Below are 19,536 nucleotides of genomic sequence, written 5' to 3'. Positions count from 1 at the left end.
TGATGAGTCGCCCGCGGCCCCGCGCGCTGCGTCTGCTGTGACCCCATCCATCTCCTTTAGCGTCGGGCCGCAGACTTGCTGGGGGGCGTGGGGGCGGCCGCCTGGCCATCTGCGCCAGCGCCCTCCTCCTCCCGCCTAGGCCTCACCTGCCCACGCCCGTGTCGGCGCCCCCACCACCTTCTTACCCCCCAGGAGCCTTAAGATGGTCCCCGCTCCTCGACCCCTTCTTTCGCTCTTACCGGCACCCCATTCTTCTCTCTAGCTCTTTCCCCACCCCCTCTCCCTCCGTGCCCCCCATGCTCCCCTTTTCTGGCATCCCTTTTCCAGCACCCATGCTCCGCCTTCCTGGTAAGGATACCCCATCCCCTTCTCTGCCCCTCCCCAACTGTGTCCTCCATCACCCCCACCCCTGCTCCAGAAAGGACAGTCCGTTCCCGCCTAGCTGCGGTCGCCCCAGAACAGGCCTCCGGCCCCTCCTGTCCGATGGCAGCGGTGATAGGGGGCTAATGCACTTAGCAGGAGGGACGGGTCTCCCCTGAGGGCTGCCGAGGCTCAGAATGTGCCCGCCACGTCGGGCTGGGTGGGGGCCTGGTTCTGCGGGAGCACCGTGAGCTGGAAGAGGACAGGGTTCAGCCCGGGGCTGCACTTCACCAGTGGTGGTGGGGGGGTGTAGTCTGGGTCCTCTCACCCCCCAATTGGAGCTGGTATCGCAGGGGTCTCTGCATGCTCTTCCTGGAGGGGGCCCTCTGCCTCCTTGGCGTCCCCTCCCCCACTCTGTCCCCAGGGGAAAGAGTCTCCTCCGGCCAAGGCCAGGTTGGGACATGAGTCACCACAACAGCTGCAGGGGTCACAGACAGGAACCTGACCCCCTGGAGGGCGGCTGGCCCAGGACTGCTTCTCTGGGGTTCAGACTGAGGGGGGGTCAGTCTGGGAGGGGCAGCTAGAATAGTCCTGGTGCCAGCCCCTCCACCTTCCGTAGGAGATTAAAGCAGCCTCCGCTGCCAGCTGGCCTGCAGGGCGCTGCCCCGTGCCAGGGCTGCACACAGGGTAGGTCTGGGCAGCACTCAGGGCACAGAAGGGACACTGGACAGTCACCGTCCCCCTGCGTGGGAGAACCTGCTCCGTTGCCATGTTTAGCTCAGATTCAGGGCCATCGTCAGAAGGGAGTATGGGGGGGGGGACACGCGCCAGCGGGCTAGCCCCCCACGACCACAGCAAAGAGATGGAGCTGGAACAGGACTGTTTATTGTGGCGCTAACAGCGGGGGCTGGGGGCCCCACCCCACCTCTGCCCTCTCCACGTCCTCCCTCTTTCTTCAGACCCGTCCAAGCGTCCTTCCCAGCGCACTCCGCACGCTTCATCCCTCTCCGAAGCTGGAATCAGGGTCACCTTCTCAACACCCTTGTGTCCGTCCCCTCCCCATAGTCCCTTCTGTGCCTTCTCCTGGCTCCAGGATGGCTCAGCTGCGCCAGCCCCCGTTCTCCGTCCCCTCGCTCCGGGTGCTCGGAGGAACCCAGCGTCCGGGCCTCTGGCTCCCTCCTTCCCCAGCCCCCAACTCAGCAAACTACGAAGCACCCACGGCCATATAGCTCCGGCGCACGGTCCTAGCCAGGACGGGCCGGGCACTGGCCGCATGCAGGAGAGCCGAGTCCCAGGGGTCTCAGCCCCGCTGGGCTTCCTGGGACAGGGAGCGGGACAGGGAGCGGTGGAGGGCCCCTGGCTTGCTGACAGACACCACGGGGGGCAGATGCTTGGTGATCTCGGCCACGTCCTGGCGCTCGGCACTCTGGCCACCCAGGGCCGCCTCCAGCGCCAGCATCTCCCGCAGCTGGACGGGGGTGTCCTCGCGCTCCTCCTTGGCGCCCAGCTTGGTGGGGGTGAAGATGGGCAGCGGCAGCACCCGCTGGTAGGGCACCAGGTACTCCTGCATCCCGCGGCCCAGGAAGCCCATCCGCATCACCAGCCAGGGCGAGCGCTGCACCAGCGCCTGGCACTGGCCCTGCCGGTGGTAGGTCTCCCGGCGCACCACGTCCTCCTCGTGCAGGGAGCAGCTGGGGAGGAGAGGCCAGAGCTGAGCCGCGGAGCCCGCGCCCTGACCCAGAAGCTGCCTCTGGACCCCGCAGCTCCACTACTCACCCCTCCTCTGGCCGCGTGGAGAGCGTCAGGTCCTTCCACTCGGCCCAGAAGGCCTCCCTGCGCTCCTGGTTCTCCTCGGACACCTGGCAGCTCAGCTCCGAGGCGGCCATGGTCTCTCTCGCCCGCTCAGCTCCTCCAGGCCCTTTAAATAGCCCCCCTCCAGGGGCTATTTTCAGCCCCTCTGGCGTCAGAGGCTGTAAGCAGAGCCGGACTCTGATGGGGGACTGGGACGTGGGGGTGGTCCCTGAATTCCAGCTGTGCTCAGGTTCAGGTCACAGGTCGGCTTCAAGAGTAATCCAGACACACCCCTGGGGGCAGGGGTCCTCCCAGCGACACCTCCAGGTGTCTGGCATCCCGCAGGCCCTGCCTAACACCAGACACGTGCCCAGCCTCGTGCCACCCTGGCCCTGGCCCTCTGCCCCAGCCACTCCCGGCCGGGCAAGGACAGCGCTTTGTCTGTAAACAGAAGCGCCAGGAACTCAGGCCCCTGCGGGCTCGGCCGCAGGCTTCAGGGATGCCGCCTCTCCTCGCCTCTGCCCCGGCACAAGGACGAGCCCCCCTGCAGCCCCTGCACAAAGTACAGGGCAAGTACATCTGTGCCAGAAGGACCAGCCTAGAGCTAGAGGCCAGCAGGGCGAGGGGATGCTGACTCCGGCCAGGGACCCCGGCAGGGTGAGGGGACGCTGATGCTGACTCCGGCCCGGCTGCTGCCTGGTGCTCTTTGCCCACAGCAGGGCTTCAGGCAAGTATTCTCCCACGGAAGGCCAGTCAGGCGTGAGGGCCCAGCTCCCCCTGGGGCCCCAGGGACCTGAGATGAGAGGCGGGGCCCCGGGAGTGAGTCAGTGTGGCCCTGCCCCACCTGGCCTCCAGCAGGCCGCTGGCCCTGAGAGGATGACCAGAAGAGATTTGGGGACGGGAAACGGGGCTCAGAGATGTGGATGTGCCCAGGGCACCACCCCCAGCAGACCCCTGCCCTTTCTGGGGCGCCCTAAGTACATGGGGCAAGAGCCGGAGTGACTGTGGGTAGGGAGCTTGCCTTGCATACGGTCGACCCAGGTTTGATTCCCGGCATCCTGTACGGTCCCCTGAGCGCCATCAGGAGTAATTCCTGAGTGCAGAGCCAGGAGTAACCCCTGAGCATCACCAGGCGTGACCCAAACCCCAAAATAGTAAATAAATAAATGAAACTAAGTGCACTGGGGAAAGATGATTCCTGCCCTGTATCTGACCCTCTGTGCTCCGGGCTCCTGGGCCTGGGCACCTTGTCAAGGCCTCGGCCTGCTCTGGTCATGGCAGGGTCTTCCCACCCGCTCTTCTGGACGCTGGCTGGAGCCCCTGACCCAACCACCCCTCCACTGGGGCCTGACCAGTCTTTTGTTCACGCCCAGCACCACCGAGAGTGGACCCGTCCAAGAACAGAATCTGAAGCCCAGCAAGGTCAGGGGCCCCCAGGCTAGCAGGACTTTTGGGGAGACCCGCAGTGCTCAGCTCCTCAGTCGGAGGGGCAGGAGAGGGCGCTGAAGGCCCCTCCATTCCCCTCTGTCCTGTGGGGTGCCTCCTTCCTTCCCCCCAAGAGGCAAGACAGGTGGGGCCGCTTTTCTGTGAGTTCATGTTTTTTAATTGGCTCAAATTACAAAGGTCCCCATGGGCCCCGGGGCAGGGAGACGCTGGGTGCAGCAGAGTTTCCTGCAGGCCCCCAGCCCCCCAGCCTCTTCCCCAGCAAGGGCACGTGGGAGAAGGTCTTGGACCCCTGACGTCTTAAAAATGTGATGAGCAGGTGAATGAAGCGTCTCCGGTGCCCTCACCAGAGACCAGCGGGCCCGCCTGTGCCCCGCCCGCCCCCAGTCTCAGCTCCGTTCCAGACGGCTGCAGCTGGCCAGGGGCAGCGGGTCTCCAGGAGGCAGGCACTGTGGGCACTGCAGCAGGACAGAGCCCGCCTGGCCGGGCCCCAGGGCACACAGGCCGCCAGGCAGAGAGGCCGCACCCTCCCCAGTCAGGCCAGGCCCGCCGTGGCGGGCAGCAGATGCCCAGCTGGCTCTGCTCGGCCCAGAGGCTGCGGCAACAGGACCCTGGCCTGCAGGGTGCGAGGGCTGCGCTCACGCCCGGGCCCCCAGCTCGCTGATGCGCTGCCGCAGGTGAAAGGCGAATTCGAACATGGTGGCCGCAAGGCTCTGGTGGATGAGGTACCGGGGCAGGCGGCCCTGGGGGAGAAGGGAGAGATGCCGGGGGTGTCCCCACTAGCAAGGGGACCCTCTACCCAGAATGCAGCCACGGCCAGCCCCCCCTCCCCTGGCAGGTAGAACCCACTGCCGGCACCCATGGCCTGGTGCCAGCCAGCCAGACCCTTGAGGGGCCGGCCGGGTCTGCAGCCGGCCACCCCTCTGGGGCCTCCAGAGCCAGAGGCAGGAGACAGGGCAGGGGACCCAGAGATGACTCAGGGGGGCTGAGCACCAGCTCCACACGAGGCTGTCCTAGGTCTGGTCCCCTGAGCACCACTGGGAGTGGCCCCCAAACCCCCAACTCCAAGAAGCAAGTTCAGGGAGGAGCTGGGATCAGGGAGGAGCCTGGGTGCCGCCGGCTGGGGAGAGCAAGGAGGGGCGGGGGCTGGGGCGCCCACCTTGAGGTCTGTGTTCAGGATCCAGATGAAGGTGCACACTCGGGGGTTGCTGGCCGACTTAAGCACGACGAAGCCTCCAGGGCCGTTCTCGCCCCTGAGCAGAGAGAGCGTTGGGGGCAGGGCCACAGAAGTGCCCCCCACTTGGCACTCAGGGCCCGTCTGGGGTGGAGGCGGGGCCCCGGGACTGCACACACCGTGGTGGGCTCACCTGACATATTTGTGCGTTGGGGGCTTGGCGCCGTGGGTGGTGGCGATGCCCGAGGACAGGTATCGGTCTCGGCGCCGCTCAATGCGGCGGACATTCACGAAGTCCCTGAGGGTGGGGTCAGATGAGGGGCTGCCTGCCGGGCAGGAGTCCTGCTGGCCAGCCCGGGCCCGCGGGGCGCTCACCTGGGGGAGACCACTCCGCCCGCGGCCCCTGCAGACACGTCGTAGGAGATGAGCGTGTTGTCTTCCACTCGCTGAAGGATCTGCGGCCAGCGGGGGGGCGGGTATGAGGGGCTGCCCATGCCCAGGGACCCCAGACCCAGGTCCCAGCCCCGTCTCCGCCCACATCCTGGTGCTGAAAGCTACTTCCACAACAAACAGCGTCAGCCCCTGCAGCAGCACCTGTGCAGCTCAGGGTCAGGACCTGGGGGCTGAGGGGTCACGCTGGGGCGGGGGGAAGCCCTGGGCCCCCTCACCTGGCAGGCTGTCACCGTCTTGTTCCAGAGCACCATCCTCTCGGGCTGCAGGATCACCTCCTGGTACACCAGCTCCGCGGGGCAAGGCAGGAAGGTCTGGGGCGGGCGGGGACAGGGCTGGGTGGGGGCAGCGAGCCGCAACACCCCAGCCCTGCCCCGGGAGCACGGAGAGACCTGCCAGAGGGCCCAGGGCACGCGCTGCCCTCACTCACCTTCAGGATGAATGTCTTTCCATGAAAGGGAACCTCAATGGTGGACACGGTGTCCCCGTATTCCTGTGACAGGGACAGGAGGGGGGAGGTGGGCGGGGGCTGGCGGTGACCCGCAGGCCGGGTCTGAGAGGCTCAGGGGGGCAGCTCCGGGAGTGCGGGGATATTTGAGGAGCCGGCACAGACGACGGCTCTGACAGAGGGCCAGCGAGGAGGGACGCGCCGGGCACAGCTGCAGGCACGGAGAGGCGCGTCCCGAGCCGGGCAGGGCCTGGGCAGGCTGCCCCGCCACCCGCCCTGCAATCTCCTCTGATAATGCTGTTCTGATCGGGAAACACAACACCGGCCCGGGCAGGACCTGCTTCCCCTTCATAGCCCAGCCGGGCGCAGGGGAGCAGAGAGGCGAGCAGTAGGGGCAGGAAAGTGCAACAGGGTGGCCCCAAGGCCCCGGCCGCCCCCCGCCCGCCCTGCCCGGCCGGACCCTTCTTGGCCTCATTTCTCAGGCCTCTTAAGAGGGAGCGAAACCCCCGGACCGTATGAGCTGAGGTGGGAGAAATGCTTCTTCTGCGCATGTGAACACGTGTCCGTGTGCTCGTGTGCGTGTGGGGGAGGTTGTGCGCATGCCACGCGTGGGGACACGGACGCCAGAGCTGGAACCCAGGGTGCGTCCACACCACGGCAGCTTACGTTGTTCTTCTCAAACTTCCAGTTCTCCTCCTGGGCCAAGATCTGGTCCACCACAGCCATGGCCTCCTTGCCCTGGCGGATGTACTCCCGCTCCTGTGGGGAGGAGGATGCAGGGTCGCAACCCCTGGTCCCTGGGGTCAGGCTTTGCCCAGGAAGCGGTGACAGGCAGGCCAGGTCTGAGTGGCCGGGGGCGGTCTGGGGTGCCTGGACCCCGGCAGACAGGGCTCAGGGCTGCCGCTGCAGGTCCTGCAGGGCTCCCGGGCATGAAGCAGACACAGGGGAGGGGACCAATGCTCAGATGGACACTGCCGGAGGCCCCGGGGCCGGCGGGTCTCCCAGGGGTCCGCTCCGGCAGGTACCTGCGCCGAGCAGCTCTTCCTCCCTGCACCATCCTCATCTGAGTCATCGTCAGACCCTGCAGGAGAGACGCAGATGACAATGGGGAGGGGCGGGGAGTGTGGGAGGCAGAGGGGTGCGGTGCCAAGTGCCAGGATGCGGGGGTGACTGTATGTGTGGGAGAGGTGGGCTGGCTCTCCCCAGGGAGCTGAGGAGGAACAGAGAGAACAGGCCCTGCCTACCCGCTCCTCATGCAGCCGCCCCCCCGCCCCGAAGGCAGCTCCTGTCCCCCCCGCTCTCACCTGCAAAGGACTCGGGGGGTGAATAGAACTGGCCCTCGGACAGTGCCCCCGAGAAGAGGAGGGGTCCGCTGGCAACGGCCGCCTGGGCCGCGAGATACCCTGGGGGAGGGGCAGACAGGAAAACTCTGTGGGGGGGGGGTGCTCAGAAGGGGGCTCCATCCCGCCTGGCTCTCCCCTCCCCACTCACATCGCTCCTCCTCAGCTTCCTGGGGTAGGACCTTGAAGTCCAGGAACCAGGTCTCCAGCCAGGCGAGGACGAAGGAGGCGATGGGCAGCAGGTAGCCGAAAGCCCCTTTGCTGAGCAGCTGTGGAGGGCGGGGGCTGAGCACCGTGGCAGAGGCTCCCAGGCCCGGAGCCCCCCCATCCCCGCCGTAGCAGGGGAGAGGGAGGCGGGCGGGGCGCAAGGGCTCCTCTCTCAGGGTTGCAGGGAAGAAAGCGGGGCGGCCTTGCAGGTATCAGAGGCCAGCCTCCCCGCCCCCCCGCCACGTGACAGCGATCGGAGAAAACCCTTAGGAGGAGTGTCCCATGCCTTGGGCTCGAAGCCCACCCGACCAGCCAGGCCCAAGCCACTGACCTCCGAGAGGATGACCTTGACTATGAGGAAGGCGCTAGACACCAGCGTGGTGACCTGCCCGGGAGGGGAGGAGCAGAGGGAGGACGGCTGGGGTGGGAGTCCCCCTCCAGCGTCCCCGAGCCCCCACCCACTGCCGGAAGGGGCACCTACCGCAATCACCCACCAGTGGCGGAGCCGCAGCACGGCATAACCCAGGAGCAGTCCCGAGAAACGGAAGAAGGCCAGGACCTGGGGCGGAGGGGGGGGCACCACAGACAAGCCAATGCCCCCAACCCCACAGAAGGCGGGTCTCCCCCTGTCCTGCTCGCTGGGGGGGCGGGGGCCCTTTAGTGCTGCCTCAAGGCAACCTGGAACAGGATCTGGTCTTCCCTGTTCCAGACCCGGGGCTCTCAGAAGGAGGGAGTGCTGTCCCCGCCCCCTTACCCCGCATGTGGACAGGACGGAGCAGACGCGGGGAGCCAGGCAGGCCCAGCCCCTCTGTGCCCTGCGGCCCCAGCCCCACTCACAAAGATGTCAAAGAAGGAGGTCTTGAACTTGTAGTGGATGATCTCCTGCTCCAGGCTCTTCCGGATGCCGGTGCTGGTCTGGGGAGGCAGAGCAGAGGGCAGCTCACAGGAGGACCCCAGCCCCGGGGCGGCACCTCGCCCCCTAAGTGGGGTGCAAAGCAGAGAGGCGTGACTGCAAGGTGAAGCCACCCCGAAGGGCCCCCCTGGGGTGAAGACAGGCAGAGGTGTGGGGGCGGGGCTGGGGGAGCTAGAGGGGGCCTCCCACTGTCCCTCTCCCCCCCACCACGAGGTGCTCCATCTTCCCGGCAACAGAGGCAGACAGAGCCCCAGGTGGCCACGGGCTAGATTGGGTTTGTGTCTAATGGGTGGAATCCATCACGCTGACAGAGAGGTCAGTGGTGTGCTGAGCGGGCACAGCCTGCTCCCACCCCCCAACACCTGCACTGGACCCCGGGCCCGTGTCGGAAGGGAGGACAGCACCCAGGGAGAGGAGCCTCATGGCGCCCAGGATCTGAGAGGGGATACGGGACAGACACACTGACCACCACAGAGGGACGCTGAGAGCAGGGGGTGGCCCGGCGGGCTTCACGGCAAGAGCCTGGCTCCAGTGCTTGGACTGCCTGGAGCCCTGGGCACCGCCGGCAGCGACCCCTAAGTTACAGCCAGGTGTGACCTCCAAACCCAAACCAGACCAAAGAGAAACAGGTGTTGGGGCCCGGAGCCCGTAGGACGTTGCCTTGCACGCAGTCGACCCAGGCTCCACCCCCGCCACCCATATGGTCCCCGAAGTCCTCCAGGAGTGATCCCTGAGCACCCCTGGGTGTGGCACAAAAATGAGATACAGAAAGAAACAGAGACAGAGAGAGTGAGAGAGACAGAGATAGAGAAAGAGAGAAAAACAGACAGACAGGCAGAGGCATTCCTGCAACCAGAGCCCCGCCGTGCTCACGAGTGTCCACTAGGGGGCAGTTTGGGGCAGAGGTGGGGATGTCAGGTGGGGAGATGGCATCCCCGTGCAATCTGCACTCAAGACTCTGGACAAGCCCTCCCTCCTCTGGGCTCCTTCATCGGGATGGAAGGAGCTCCACGAGGGGCTGGCGGGGGGAAAGTGTGGCCCGGCCGCCTTGCCCGGCCACTGCCCCCACTCACGTTCAGCTCGATGATCCAGAGCAGGGAGATGAAGAGCAGGTCGAAGGTGACAAAGAGGCAGAAGGTGCGGCGGACGTCGGAGATGGCGCTGCGCTTCTCAGGCGGTGGCGGGAGGAAGTGGGAGGACAGGCTCTGGCTGTGCGACAGTGAGGAGCCCAGGGAGGCCACGGCGGGCAGGCTGCGCTCCAGGTCTCGGGCCAGCTCCCCGGGCAGCTTGCTCATCCTGGAGGGCCGCTCCGGGCGGGCGGGCCGGGCTCAGCGGCGGGGCTGCGGGTGGTGGGCGTGGGGTCAGGGGGCACGGGACCTCGCCAGCTCTAGGTACCTGACTCCCCCAGCCCCCCACTCCCAGGGTCTCCCCTTCTTCTCCGCCCAAACTCTCCCTTGACTTCCGGGGTGCCCTGACTTCCGGGCTGCGGGGCACCGTCCCTCCCACTGTCCTCCCCTGCCCTGCCAAAGGCCCGGGGCCTGCCCTTCCCAGCCTAGTGGCTCAGCCCTGGTCATCAACAGCCACTGGGCCTGCACCCCCCCCCCAAGCAGGGCCCCACGCTCTGTTCTTTGTTTCCCCAGCACAAAGCCACATTCCCTCCCAGCGCCCCGCCTGCCCTCCCACCCCCTCATCCATGGTAACTGGGAGGGACTTCCGAGGCGGCCCTGGAGAGAGGACATCTCCGTCCCTTCCCTCTCATCCCATGCCACCCACCTCAGGCCCTGGCGTCAGCCGGGAAGGCCTCCCCAAACCCAGGCCGGCGCCCGCCATTCCCCAGCGAACCCCACGTGCTGCTCTGCCCAGGGTCCTCACCCCAGGCTCTGCCCCGGCACGGGCCTCCCGCCCCTCCCAGCCCTTCCCTGGGCTCAGAAGGCCTCTCCTGGGTCCTCTCTTCCAGGGCACCCCCCCCAACCCGCCCCCCAGCGGGCCTTCCAGGAACCCTGAGTCTCTGGGCCTGGGCGCTGGGCTCTGCACAGAGCAGACGGGCGGCAGGCAGGGCCCGGCACCCCCAGGCTGGCTGTGCCCTGGGAGGGAAGAGAGGTGACACAGCCAGGGTCTCAGCATGGAGGCCGGAGCTCCCGGAGCTTCTCGGGTGCGGGGAAGGGACAGCAGCTCTAGATGCTTGTCCTTGGTCCTGGGAGACCAGCTGACCTCGGCCCGACTCGCTGCCCCTCCAAAGCTCTGTTCCGGATGTCCTACTGGGGCCCCCCGCAACGGGGCCAGCAGGAGGTTCTGAGTAACCCTGCTGGGCCACCACGCCCCCGTGCAGACCCCCCCCCCCCCGCACTCTTGGGGTGACAAGCTTAGCAGGTCGTGAAGGAAAGCAGGGCCCAGCTCCGGACGGCGAGCCAGGTGGGGGGGCCCCTCCGAGCGCCAGCAGGCCTGGTGCCTGCACCTCAGCGCGCCCCGATCCCCCCTCCCCCCCCCCCCCCGTGCTGGGCTTCCTGAGCCTAACAGCCCCCTCTCCATCTCCTCTTCCCGCCTGCACCCGCCCACCGCCGCCCCCTCCTGCCCGCTGCGCCCCGGTCTCTCGCTCTCCCCCCTTCCTCTGTCTACCAGCTGGGGGGCTGCAAGTCCCCCCGAAGCCTGCTCCTGTGCAGTCTGTCCCTCTGGGGGCTGGGGTGGGGCAACAGCCCGGGTGTGATGCCCCCCGTGCGAGGTGGTGCAGCGACTCTCACACGCCCAGATGTCCCTGGGAGGCGAGAGACAGGGACGGGGGCTGAGAGCAGAGGTGCGGGGGGGCAGGGGGGGTGCGGGGGGCGAGGAGCTGCAGACGCAGGGGTGCGGGAGCCCAGCACGGGGTGTGGGCTCAGAGTAGCCCAGGCGGCGCACGCAGGACAGCGGCCCGAGCCCATGCCCGGGGCAGGCGCCTCCTTCCCACCAGGCCTCAGTGTCCGTGGGGGCGAGGGGCGCGGAGACGCTCAGCCCTTCATAAAAGCCCTTCTGTGGGGACAAGAATGCAAGTGGCGCTTCAAGGGAGCCCGAGTGAAGAGGCAGAAAGCTGGGAACAGCCTGATGGTGGCACAAAGACCCCCCCCCCCACATCAGCCTTTTGCACCCTCAAGGCCCCCTTGCCCAGAATGCTGCCTGCAGCCCCACCCACCATGCCCACCATCTAGACAAGGGCAGGGGGGAATGAGGGCTGGGAGGTGGCTGCAGACAGAGGTCACCCCCCCACCCCTGGGTACAGCACCCCCTACCAGCCCCCACCCCCACCCCGGGCCCCTCTACCAGCGCCCCAGCACTCAGGAAGTGTTAGCAGGGCACATGGGGCTCGGGGCTGCCATGTGGGCAGGGGTGGAGGGCAGGGATGGAGGGCAGAGATGGAGGGCAAAGGGGAGAGAGGGGCAGGATTCTGAGCCCACACCTCCAGGACAGGAAACAAAGGCAGCAGCCCAGGCCCTTCCCCAACCCCAGCGGGAACCAGACTTCCCGCAAGCTTTGAGTTCCTTTGTTTTCACTTTTGTCTTCTGGGCCACACCCAGCACTGCTCAGGGTCACTCCTGCCTCAGGCCCGCATGTGGCAGCACGCATGGAACCAGAGGTGGCCGTGCACGGTCAGGCACCTCCCGCTGGACTCTACTCCCAGCCCTACATTTGGGATTTCTCATAAATACTCTGTGGGGGGAGGTCTGGCAGGTTTAATGTTGCTTTGGGGGGCCACACCCAGCAGCGCTACTCCGAGCTTGAAGCTTAGGGGTCGCCCCAGGCAGTGCTGAGGGCTGAACCCGGGCGTCCTGCACACAGAGCCTGGGGACAGTCTCCGGCCCTTCTGTCCCTGTGACAAAGGCACACAACGGCCTAAGTGTCGGAAGGGAACTTGGCAGGTGTGGGGCCAGGGCTGAGGTGAACAAGGAGCTGCTGAGGCGGGTCAGGTGAGCGGGGAAACAGGGCAGCCCAGTGTGTGTCCAGGGGGGGGCTGCCCCACGGTGCCCGGTGACCCCAGAAAGGCCTCTGCTCCCACCCACGCCCCACAGCAAGAGCTGGGCCCTTAATCGCGCGCTCTCATCTCTGTGCGGAAAGGACCAGGTCGTTCCGGCCCAATACAGGTGAATTCCAGGGGCAGTCCTGGCCCCTTACGCATGCTCGGGGAGGGGTGGAGGAGGGGGGAGGAGGGCAGGGGAAGCAAGCAGAGGCTCCCCGACGCCTGCCCAGTCACACCCCAGCCACCCGGCAGCTCTGCCTGTACCTCCCAGCAGGAGACTCCTGGACCCCAAAGTGGCCACTGCACCACGAACAACACCCTTCCCTCACCATGCGGCCTCAGAGCGGCCTCTGGCAATCACGGAGCGGTGACCGGACCCTGGCCGGGCATCAGAGGCAGAGGTGAGGCAAGCCAAGTGCCGAGAACAGTGTCTGGCACCACCAAGTGAGCATCGTTGACGCCAAGAAAGAACTGGGCTCCCCTCCAGGAAAAGGTCCCATCCTTGAACTCACGCTTCACTTGGGCCCTTGGCCTTAGTCTTCTCCTTTGAAAAGTGGGAACAGTGGCCCCATTTCCCTGAAGCGTCTAAGGACTTCGGGAGATCCCTTTTCCGTCCCTGGGAGATGGTTCGTGCCAGGGTGGGGGGTTGTTCTGGGTCAGCCCCATCAATGCCAGATTCACCAAGAAGGCACAGGCCCTGTGGGGATGTGGGCGTGGCTTGGAGGGGTGGGCGTGGCCAGCACGCTCCAGCAGGTGGGAGCCAACATCCCTCACCTGACCTTAGGGCTCCCCACCTAAAGCTGTTCTCAACACAGGGGCCAGAAGCACCCGGGATCCATCAGCCCATACCTCCCAGAGCCCAGCCTTCCACGGCTTCCACCTTGCTCAATGAAGGCGTCTTCACCCTGAGCCCCCACAAGCCTCTTCTTCCCCCAGCCTCTTTACAGACCCTCTGCTGGAGACTCCCTGTCCCTCTGCTCCTTGGATGTACCCCAGGGCCCTTGCACCTGCCTCCTCATGGTCTGAGCCCCTGGCCCAGAGCCCACTCCCTTCTGATCCCTATGAAAATGAGTCCTTTTGGGGACAGACTTTCCCAGGACTCTGCCAACCCCTCCTTCCACCTCCCCGCCCTCCTTTGTGTGTATTTATTTCCTCAGGATATGGGGCCTCCAGCGCTTGCTCATGGCTCCAGGGCCACACCCAGAAGGAACCCTTGGGGCTCCTGGAAGACACCGGGGAAGCCCGCCATGTGGTCATCCACCTCCAATGAGGGGCTGTGTGCATCAGGGTCAGCCACCAGCCCTGCGCGGGTGAGGGGAGCGACATTCCCGGTTGCCCGCCCTCCTCCAGTGTCCCAGCCCCACTCGGAGCCTCGGGGTTCGCTGAACGCCCTGGACGGCAAGGCTGCGGGAGGAAGCGCTTCCGCAAACCCTGCCCGTCCCCGTCCTTCCCCACTGACCATGGCCTTGCCCCGGGATCGTCCCCCCTCGGGCCTTCCAGAGCCTCGCTCTGCCGGGGAAACACGCCCTCCTCGGAGGCCAGCTGGCGTCCAGCCGAGCTCAGCACTTCCTCCTGCACCACCACATTCCAGCCTCCACGTCCTCCCAGAGGCCCCCAGGGCTAGGTCCCTGTGAGTGACCCTGACAAGGGCTAGGAAGTCTGAGTCTATGGGTCCTAATGCCCACCCAGGAACCGGGAACAGGGTCTGAGTTTCAGGCTTAGTATTAGAACTCGGGTCAAAAGTCCAGAGCGAGTGACACAGCCCCAGGCCTCTCGCCAATCAGAACCTGAGTGTGTGTGTGTCCCGTCGTCCCCCCCCACTCCTCTCCCCCGCCCCCCCCCCCCCCCGTGTGGCCAGGCTCTGCTTGCGAAACCTCCTCTCCAACTCCTACAAGACTTTTTTGCTTTGTTTGGCTTTAGGGGCAACAGGGATCACTCCTGGCGGGGCTTGGGGGACCTTATGCCGTGCTAGGGATCGAACGAGAATCAACTACCCCAAAGCAAGCCCCCTACCTCTCTGGCCCCCCGAAGTAATTTCTATCCGGTTCTGTGCCTTTGACCGAATCCCCAGAATAGCATCCAACTTACAGAAAGGACTAGAAACAACCCACATGCAGTGGTTAGTTCCACAACTGAGGAGCCCAGAGCCCGATGTGACCAGTGGAGCATTCGGCCCAAGAGGAAATACAGCCTCTGGCCACTGCGTCACAGATGCTAACCTTACCGGGCTCATCCTCTCTCTCCTCTCTCTCCCCCTCGTTTGCTCTCTCTTTCACACGTCTCTCTCTCTCTCTCTCTCTCTCTCTCTCTCTCTCTCTCTCTCTCTCTCACACACACACTCTGCCGCCCAGAGGGTCTGCGATGGTCAGTCCCTGGGGAAGGAGGAGTTTAAAGAGAGGAGTGTCAGGGGCTGAAGTGGAAGATAGGAGTACAGCACTCAATCAAGACAGACACAGAGGGACTGGAGCGATAGCACAGCCGGTAGGGCGTTTGCCTTGCACACACCGACCCGGGTTCGATTCCCAACATTCCATATGGTCCCCGGAGTATTGCAGGAGTAATTCCTGAGTGCATGAGCCAGGAGTAATGCCTGTGCATCGCCGGGTGTGACTCAAAAAAGCAAAAAAAAAAAAAAAAGAAAAGAGAGACAGAGGCAAACAACAAGAGGCACATGGCAGCAATTGACAAGTAAGATTTCAGAACGGCAGTGGGTGCATTTCTTCTTTCTTAGGGGAAGTGGAAAGAGAAGCCATAGCCATCACTGCACATCCCGCCCCCCTCTCCCCCCCCCCCCGCCCAACTGGGGAAGTGCTACTGGAAAACACCCTGAGACCTGAGATCTGCTCTGTGCTCCTGCCCCCCAAACACACTTTTCAGGCCTCCAAAAGCATCGGGGTGCCCCACACTGTGATTCCAGGACTTCTGGCCATCCAGCGATGGGGAGTCAGGGCCCTCCCATCCATTCATGCTCTGGAGTAAAATGTGGGACCAGGAGGTCAGATCCTCACCGGTCCTCTTCCTGTAGACATGGGCAGTCCTCTCCTCTCGGCCACTGGAGGGGCCAGGTGCAGGGCACACACACACCCACATGCCCCAGCATACATACACATACCAGCATACACACATCACACGTGCAGGACACGCGCGTGCACACACACACACACAGACACACACACACACACACACTCTCACACACCCAACATAGCTGACCATGTTGGGTACTTCCATGGCCCTTGCTCTACCTTGTGGCAGGCCCTGAGGCAATTTCTAAAAGTCCCTGTGCACAGAAGGAAGTTCTCTTTTTCTTTTTGGCTTTTTTTTTGGGGGGGGGAGGGTGATCACACCCGGTAATGCTCAGGGATTACTCCTGGCTCTGCACTCAGGGATCACTCCTGGCGTTGCTCAGGGGACCATATGGGACACCGGGGATCAAACCAACCCAGATCGGTTCACATGCAAGGCAAATACCCTCCCCGCTGTGCTATCACTCCCCAGGAGGAAGGGAAATTCTCGGGGGTGGGGGGTGGAAGAAACCACACCCAGCAATGCTCGGGGGACCACGTGATACCGAGGATGGAGTCCAGGGCTCCCACATGTGCAGCCTGTGCTCCATCCAGCCCCACTGAGCATCTCCCTGGCCCAGGAACTAGTTTCTGATGATCCTGTTGAGTGACCTTGACTTTACCTCCCCTGAGTCTCAGCTTTCTCATCCATAAAATGGAGCCAATGGTCCACCACTCAACAGAACAGACATGAGTTGTGAAAAGGACAGGAGTAGACCACAGGCTTTGGATGCGTGAGGCTCTCAGTTCAACCCTGGCACCAGAAAGGAAAAAACTGAACAGGATTTTGGTCTCACCAGCCCCCGCCCCAACCAGCGGCGGCTGCAGATGCAGTGGGAGGGAAGTCCGACACGACACTTCGATGTGCCTGCCGGGATGAGTGCTCTCCGGGAGGAATGCGGGAACAAGAACGCGTGCTCCCAGGGCAGGAAGCATCTGCCCGGCTGCAACGAGAGAGGTCAGGAGAGCCACAGGGACGAGACCCATCTGAGTGATGGTGAAGGATCAGTGTAAGTCCCTGAGGCACAGAAGACGGCCTCGCCTAAGGCCCAGGCAGTACTCACAGGGTCTAGCCCAGGGGTGAGCGCCCAAGCAGGTAGCCCCTCCCCGCCCAAGACATGGCCGCTGGCTGCTCCTAACCCACAGGGATGTCTGTCATGGCTGAGCAAGGACCAGAAGCCTGGCCTCAGCAGGGAAGGCCGTCCCATCCTCCCCCTGACGCTCCACCCAGCTCACGGCCAGGGAAAGGCTTTAGTGTAGGGCACTGTGGTGTGTGTGTGTGTGAGGCCCTGAGCTCCATCCCCAGTGCTACCAGCAACCCCGGCCACTCAACTCTGAGCTCAGTCTCCCCCCTCTCTTTGGTGGCCCCAACTTCTCTTCTGATGCCCCTTGCTACTGGTCAGCCCTCTGGAGAGCACCCATGGCCTTTGTCGCCCAGGGCTTCCCAAAGCACCGTGCATGGAATTAAGGCTGGCCCCGCCAAGTTACTCACTCCACTTCATTTCTGCCCAGGTTGACCTTAGGGCTGGGTCTTTTCCACCTCTGAATCTTTTTTTTTTTTTTTTTTTTGCCTTTTGGGTCACATCTGCCTATGCACAGGGGTGACTCCTGGCTCATGAACTCAGGAATCACTCCTGGTGGTGCTCAGGGGACCATGTGGGATGCTGGGAATCGAACCCAGGTTGGCCGCGTGCAAGGCAAACGCCCTCCCCGCTGTGCTATCACTCTAGCCCTGAATCTTTGTTTGATAGATCTACCTTGACAAAGAGCCAGACTTTTGGGCTCTGGGACAAAATAAGAAGCCAAATCAACCATTCTCTAGCAACTTAAGAAATTACACCAAGGGCCAGAGATAGTACAGCAGGGAGGGAGTCTGCCTTGCACACAGCCACCCAGGTTCAATCCCTGGCACCTCATATGATCTCCTGAGCCACACCAGGAGTGACCCTGAGGCAGAGCCAAGAGTAAGCCTTGGTTAAAAAAAAAAAAAAAAGAAAAAAGACAGTACCAGAGTGCACGCAGCCTGATTCAGGAGTGTACTACATTCTCTACTACGTCACCATAGATGGGGCACTACAGGCACACAGAGGGGCAAGGGGAGTCTGGGAGAGGGGGCAGGGGTGCAGAGCTTATGCTGCCAGAGCTGAGACTAAAGAACCGGAAGAGGCAGCCTGGCAAACCAGAGAGGTAGCTGGTGACTTGAAGCTCCCAGGTAGGGAAGTGCACCCTGTAGGGCCTGGGTGTCGGACCTCAGAGTGCCCCTGAAGACAGAGAGACAAGCTCAGATGACAGAGCTCTGAACTACACCTCGACTCAACTTTCCCACAGGCAATGGGGAAGAAGCCATCAAGAGTCTGCAGAAGAGAGTGGTGTCTTTTTTTTGCGGGGGGTGGCGGAGGGGGTTAGCTTTTGTGCCATACCTGGTGGTGCTTAAGGAATCACATGGAGGTACACGAGCCTTTAGAGCGGTCTCCCTGGTCCTAACTTTCTATTTTAAAGGAATCACAAAAATCACAGTGCAGCCCCCTGTGGCTAGAAGTGACTGGAAAGCTGATGCAGTCACAGTAAGAAACACATAATGGGGGGGGGGGGTATTTGTGGGCAGGACCAAGTTGGCGCACGTTCAGAGAGTGAGCTGGATAGATCGCCTCTAGGAGGGGGAAGCTGAGGGAGGAAAGGTAGGGTGAGACAATTCCCAGGATCTGTGAGGGACAGGGGTCTGAGGACAGATGAGGCGTCTGCAGGAGAAAAGACCAGCTTAAGGGCGACTGACACGGAGCTGCCAAACGGGCTCAGGGTGGAGGGTGAGAGGCTGGGCAATAGGAAGAGCTTGGGGAGATGCGGAGGAAACCCAGGGGGAGGGGAGGGGGATGTAGGTCCACGCCAACCACGCTAATTAGGAAAGTGCAATGGATGTCAGTTTCAGAGTTCTCACCTCTGAAAACTCGTGAAAGATGATGGGGCCAAAGAAATAGCACAGCGGGCCGGGCACTTGCCTTGCACGTGGCTGACGGGTTCCATCCCCAGCATCCCATAAGGTCCCCCCACACCCCCCAAGCACCGCCAGGAGTGATCCCTGAGCACAGAGCCAGGAGTAAGCCCTGAGCATCGCCAGGATTGACCGCTCCCCCCAAACAACAACAACAACAACAACAAACTCATGAAAAGACACTTCAAAGGGCCCTTCTGATGTCATCTAGGAAGTCACTCGCGGCCTCTCTTGGGGAAGCCGGGGCGGCGTGATGACAGCAGAGCTCCGGGGACGCGCCTCCGTCCGCAGACCCGCACCCCTCCGCATAGCAGCCCCCGCCCCTTGGTGCCCAGCGCCGTGCCCAGGCCCTCCCCTCCCGGCGAAGAGGCGGAACTGGAGGGAGGCCCGGGACCCGACCCCGCGCCCGTGCCCAGGTCTCCCCCGAGCCCGCCAGGGGCCGGTGAGCGCACAGGAGGGGGCGGAACCTGCGACGCGGCAGGCGTGGGAAGGGTCGGACGGGACCCGGCACGGACGCCGAGCGCAGGAGGAGTGGGGTGTGGCAGGATACGCCGGCAAGACAAAATCCCCCGTGCCACACCGCCCGGTTCCACTTCTCCAGAACGCACCTGCTCCATGTCAGCCACGGCCCCGGCTCCTCCCGGCCCCGCCGCCGTCCGGCTCTGCGGCCCCAGCAGCGCCTCAAAGCGGAAGAGGATCGCCCGGCGGCGCCACTTCCGCCGCCGAGCCCGCCGCCGAGAGCCAACCGGGACGCGCCTCGGCCTGCAAGCCCCGCCCCGAAGCCCCGCCCCGCATCAGCCCCGCCCCCAAGCCCTCGGGCCGGAAGTGGCAGCTGCGCCCGCAAGTTCTCGTTCAGCTGGGGTGTCCCAAAGGCCAAGGGGTCTCTGGAGCGATAGTCCAGCGGGAAGGGTGCTTCCCGTGCACGCGGCCAGCCCGGGCGCTCGCTGTCTGGCATCCCATATGGTCCCCCCCAAGCTCTACCAGGACTTAATTCCTGAGTGCAGAGACATGGTAATCCCTGAGCAAACTCCCCGTGTGGCCCTACCCCCCATAAACCCTGAGGTCAAGAGTGCAGTGGGAAAGTACTCTAGGGGCATCTTAGTTCTTGGGCCACTTTAGCCAGGCGTGGTGTGGAGAGAAGGGGAACTGAGTGCAGGGAGACCGGTGGGGTCTGGGTCAGGTCTTTGGGAGGAATCCATGATTAGTCTGTTTTCTTTTGGGGTCACACCCAATGATGCTTAGATCTGACTCCTAGCTCTGTGCACAGGGACCGCACCAGGCAGGGCTTGGATGACCAGATGTGGTGCCTGGAATCTGAGTACTGTGTGCAAGTCAAGCTCCCTACCTGCTGTTCTGTGGCTCAGGCCACACAAT

The 19,536-nt window shown here is 64.0% G+C and overlaps 2 protein-coding genes across 2 annotated transcripts; both read right to left on the bottom strand.

The window, feature by feature from the left end:
- Window positions 1-1,229: 1,229 nt before the first annotated feature.
- TCAP (titin-cap) lies at window positions 1,230-2,561 on the bottom strand. Its single transcript, XM_004608733.2, has 2 exons — window positions 2,137-2,561; window positions 1,230-2,051 (listed from the first exon to the last, which is right to left on the bottom strand). Exons 1-2 carry the CDS (start codon window positions 2,244-2,246, stop codon window positions 1,661-1,663), a joined length of 501 nt encoding a protein of 166 aa, XP_004608790.1. The 5' UTR covers window positions 2,247-2,561; the 3' UTR covers window positions 1,230-1,660.
- A 1,170-nt stretch (window positions 2,562-3,731) lies between these two features.
- On the bottom strand, window positions 3,732-18,896 carry STARD3 (StAR related lipid transfer domain containing 3). The gene is made up of 15 exons (XM_004608731.2): window positions 18,771-18,896; window positions 9,200-9,466; window positions 8,051-8,128; window positions 7,695-7,772; window positions 7,545-7,598; window positions 7,158-7,275; window positions 6,971-7,069; window positions 6,692-6,747; window positions 6,333-6,425; window positions 5,649-5,711; window positions 5,437-5,532; window positions 5,144-5,223; window positions 4,962-5,066; window positions 4,754-4,847; window positions 3,732-4,337 (listed from the first exon to the last, which is right to left on the bottom strand). The coding sequence occupies exons 2-15, from the start codon at window positions 9,419-9,421 to the stop codon at window positions 4,233-4,235; spliced, it is 1,341 nt and encodes a 446-aa protein (XP_004608788.1). The 5' UTR covers window positions 9,422-9,466; window positions 18,771-18,896; the 3' UTR covers window positions 3,732-4,232.
- Between the last annotated feature and the right edge of the window lie 640 nt (window positions 18,897-19,536).

Source organism: Sorex araneus, chromosome 3 (genome assembly GCF_027595985.1).
Source record: "Sorex araneus isolate mSorAra2 chromosome 3, mSorAra2.pri, whole genome shotgun sequence".
Lineage (NCBI taxonomy): Eukaryota > Metazoa > Chordata > Mammalia > Eulipotyphla > Soricidae > Sorex > Sorex araneus.
This window is presented reverse-complemented; position numbering and strand designations above follow the sequence as displayed.

Excerpts from the sequence above, each read along its gene's own strand:
- TCAP (XM_004608733.2), bottom strand. The coding sequence starts at position 2,246 with ATGGCCGCCTCGGAGCTGAGCTGCCAGGTGTCCGAGGAGAACCAGGAG. Across the intron at positions 2,052-2,136 it reads TCCACGCGGCCAGAGGAGGG|CTGCTCCCTGCACGAGGAGG; the intron begins GTGAGTAGTGGA and ends TCTCCTCCCCAG.
- STARD3 (XM_004608731.2), bottom strand. The coding sequence starts at position 9,421 with ATGAGCAAGCTGCCCGGGGAGCTGGCCCGAGACCTGGAGCGCAGCCTG. Across the intron at positions 7,599-7,694 it reads GCCACTGGTGGGTGATTGCG|GTCACCACGCTGGTGTCTAG; the intron begins GTAGGTGCCCCT and ends CCTCCCGGGCAG. Across the intron at positions 6,748-6,970 it reads ACCCCCCGAGTCCTTTGCAG|GGTCTGACGATGACTCAGAT; the intron begins GTGAGAGCGGGG and ends TCTCTCCTGCAG.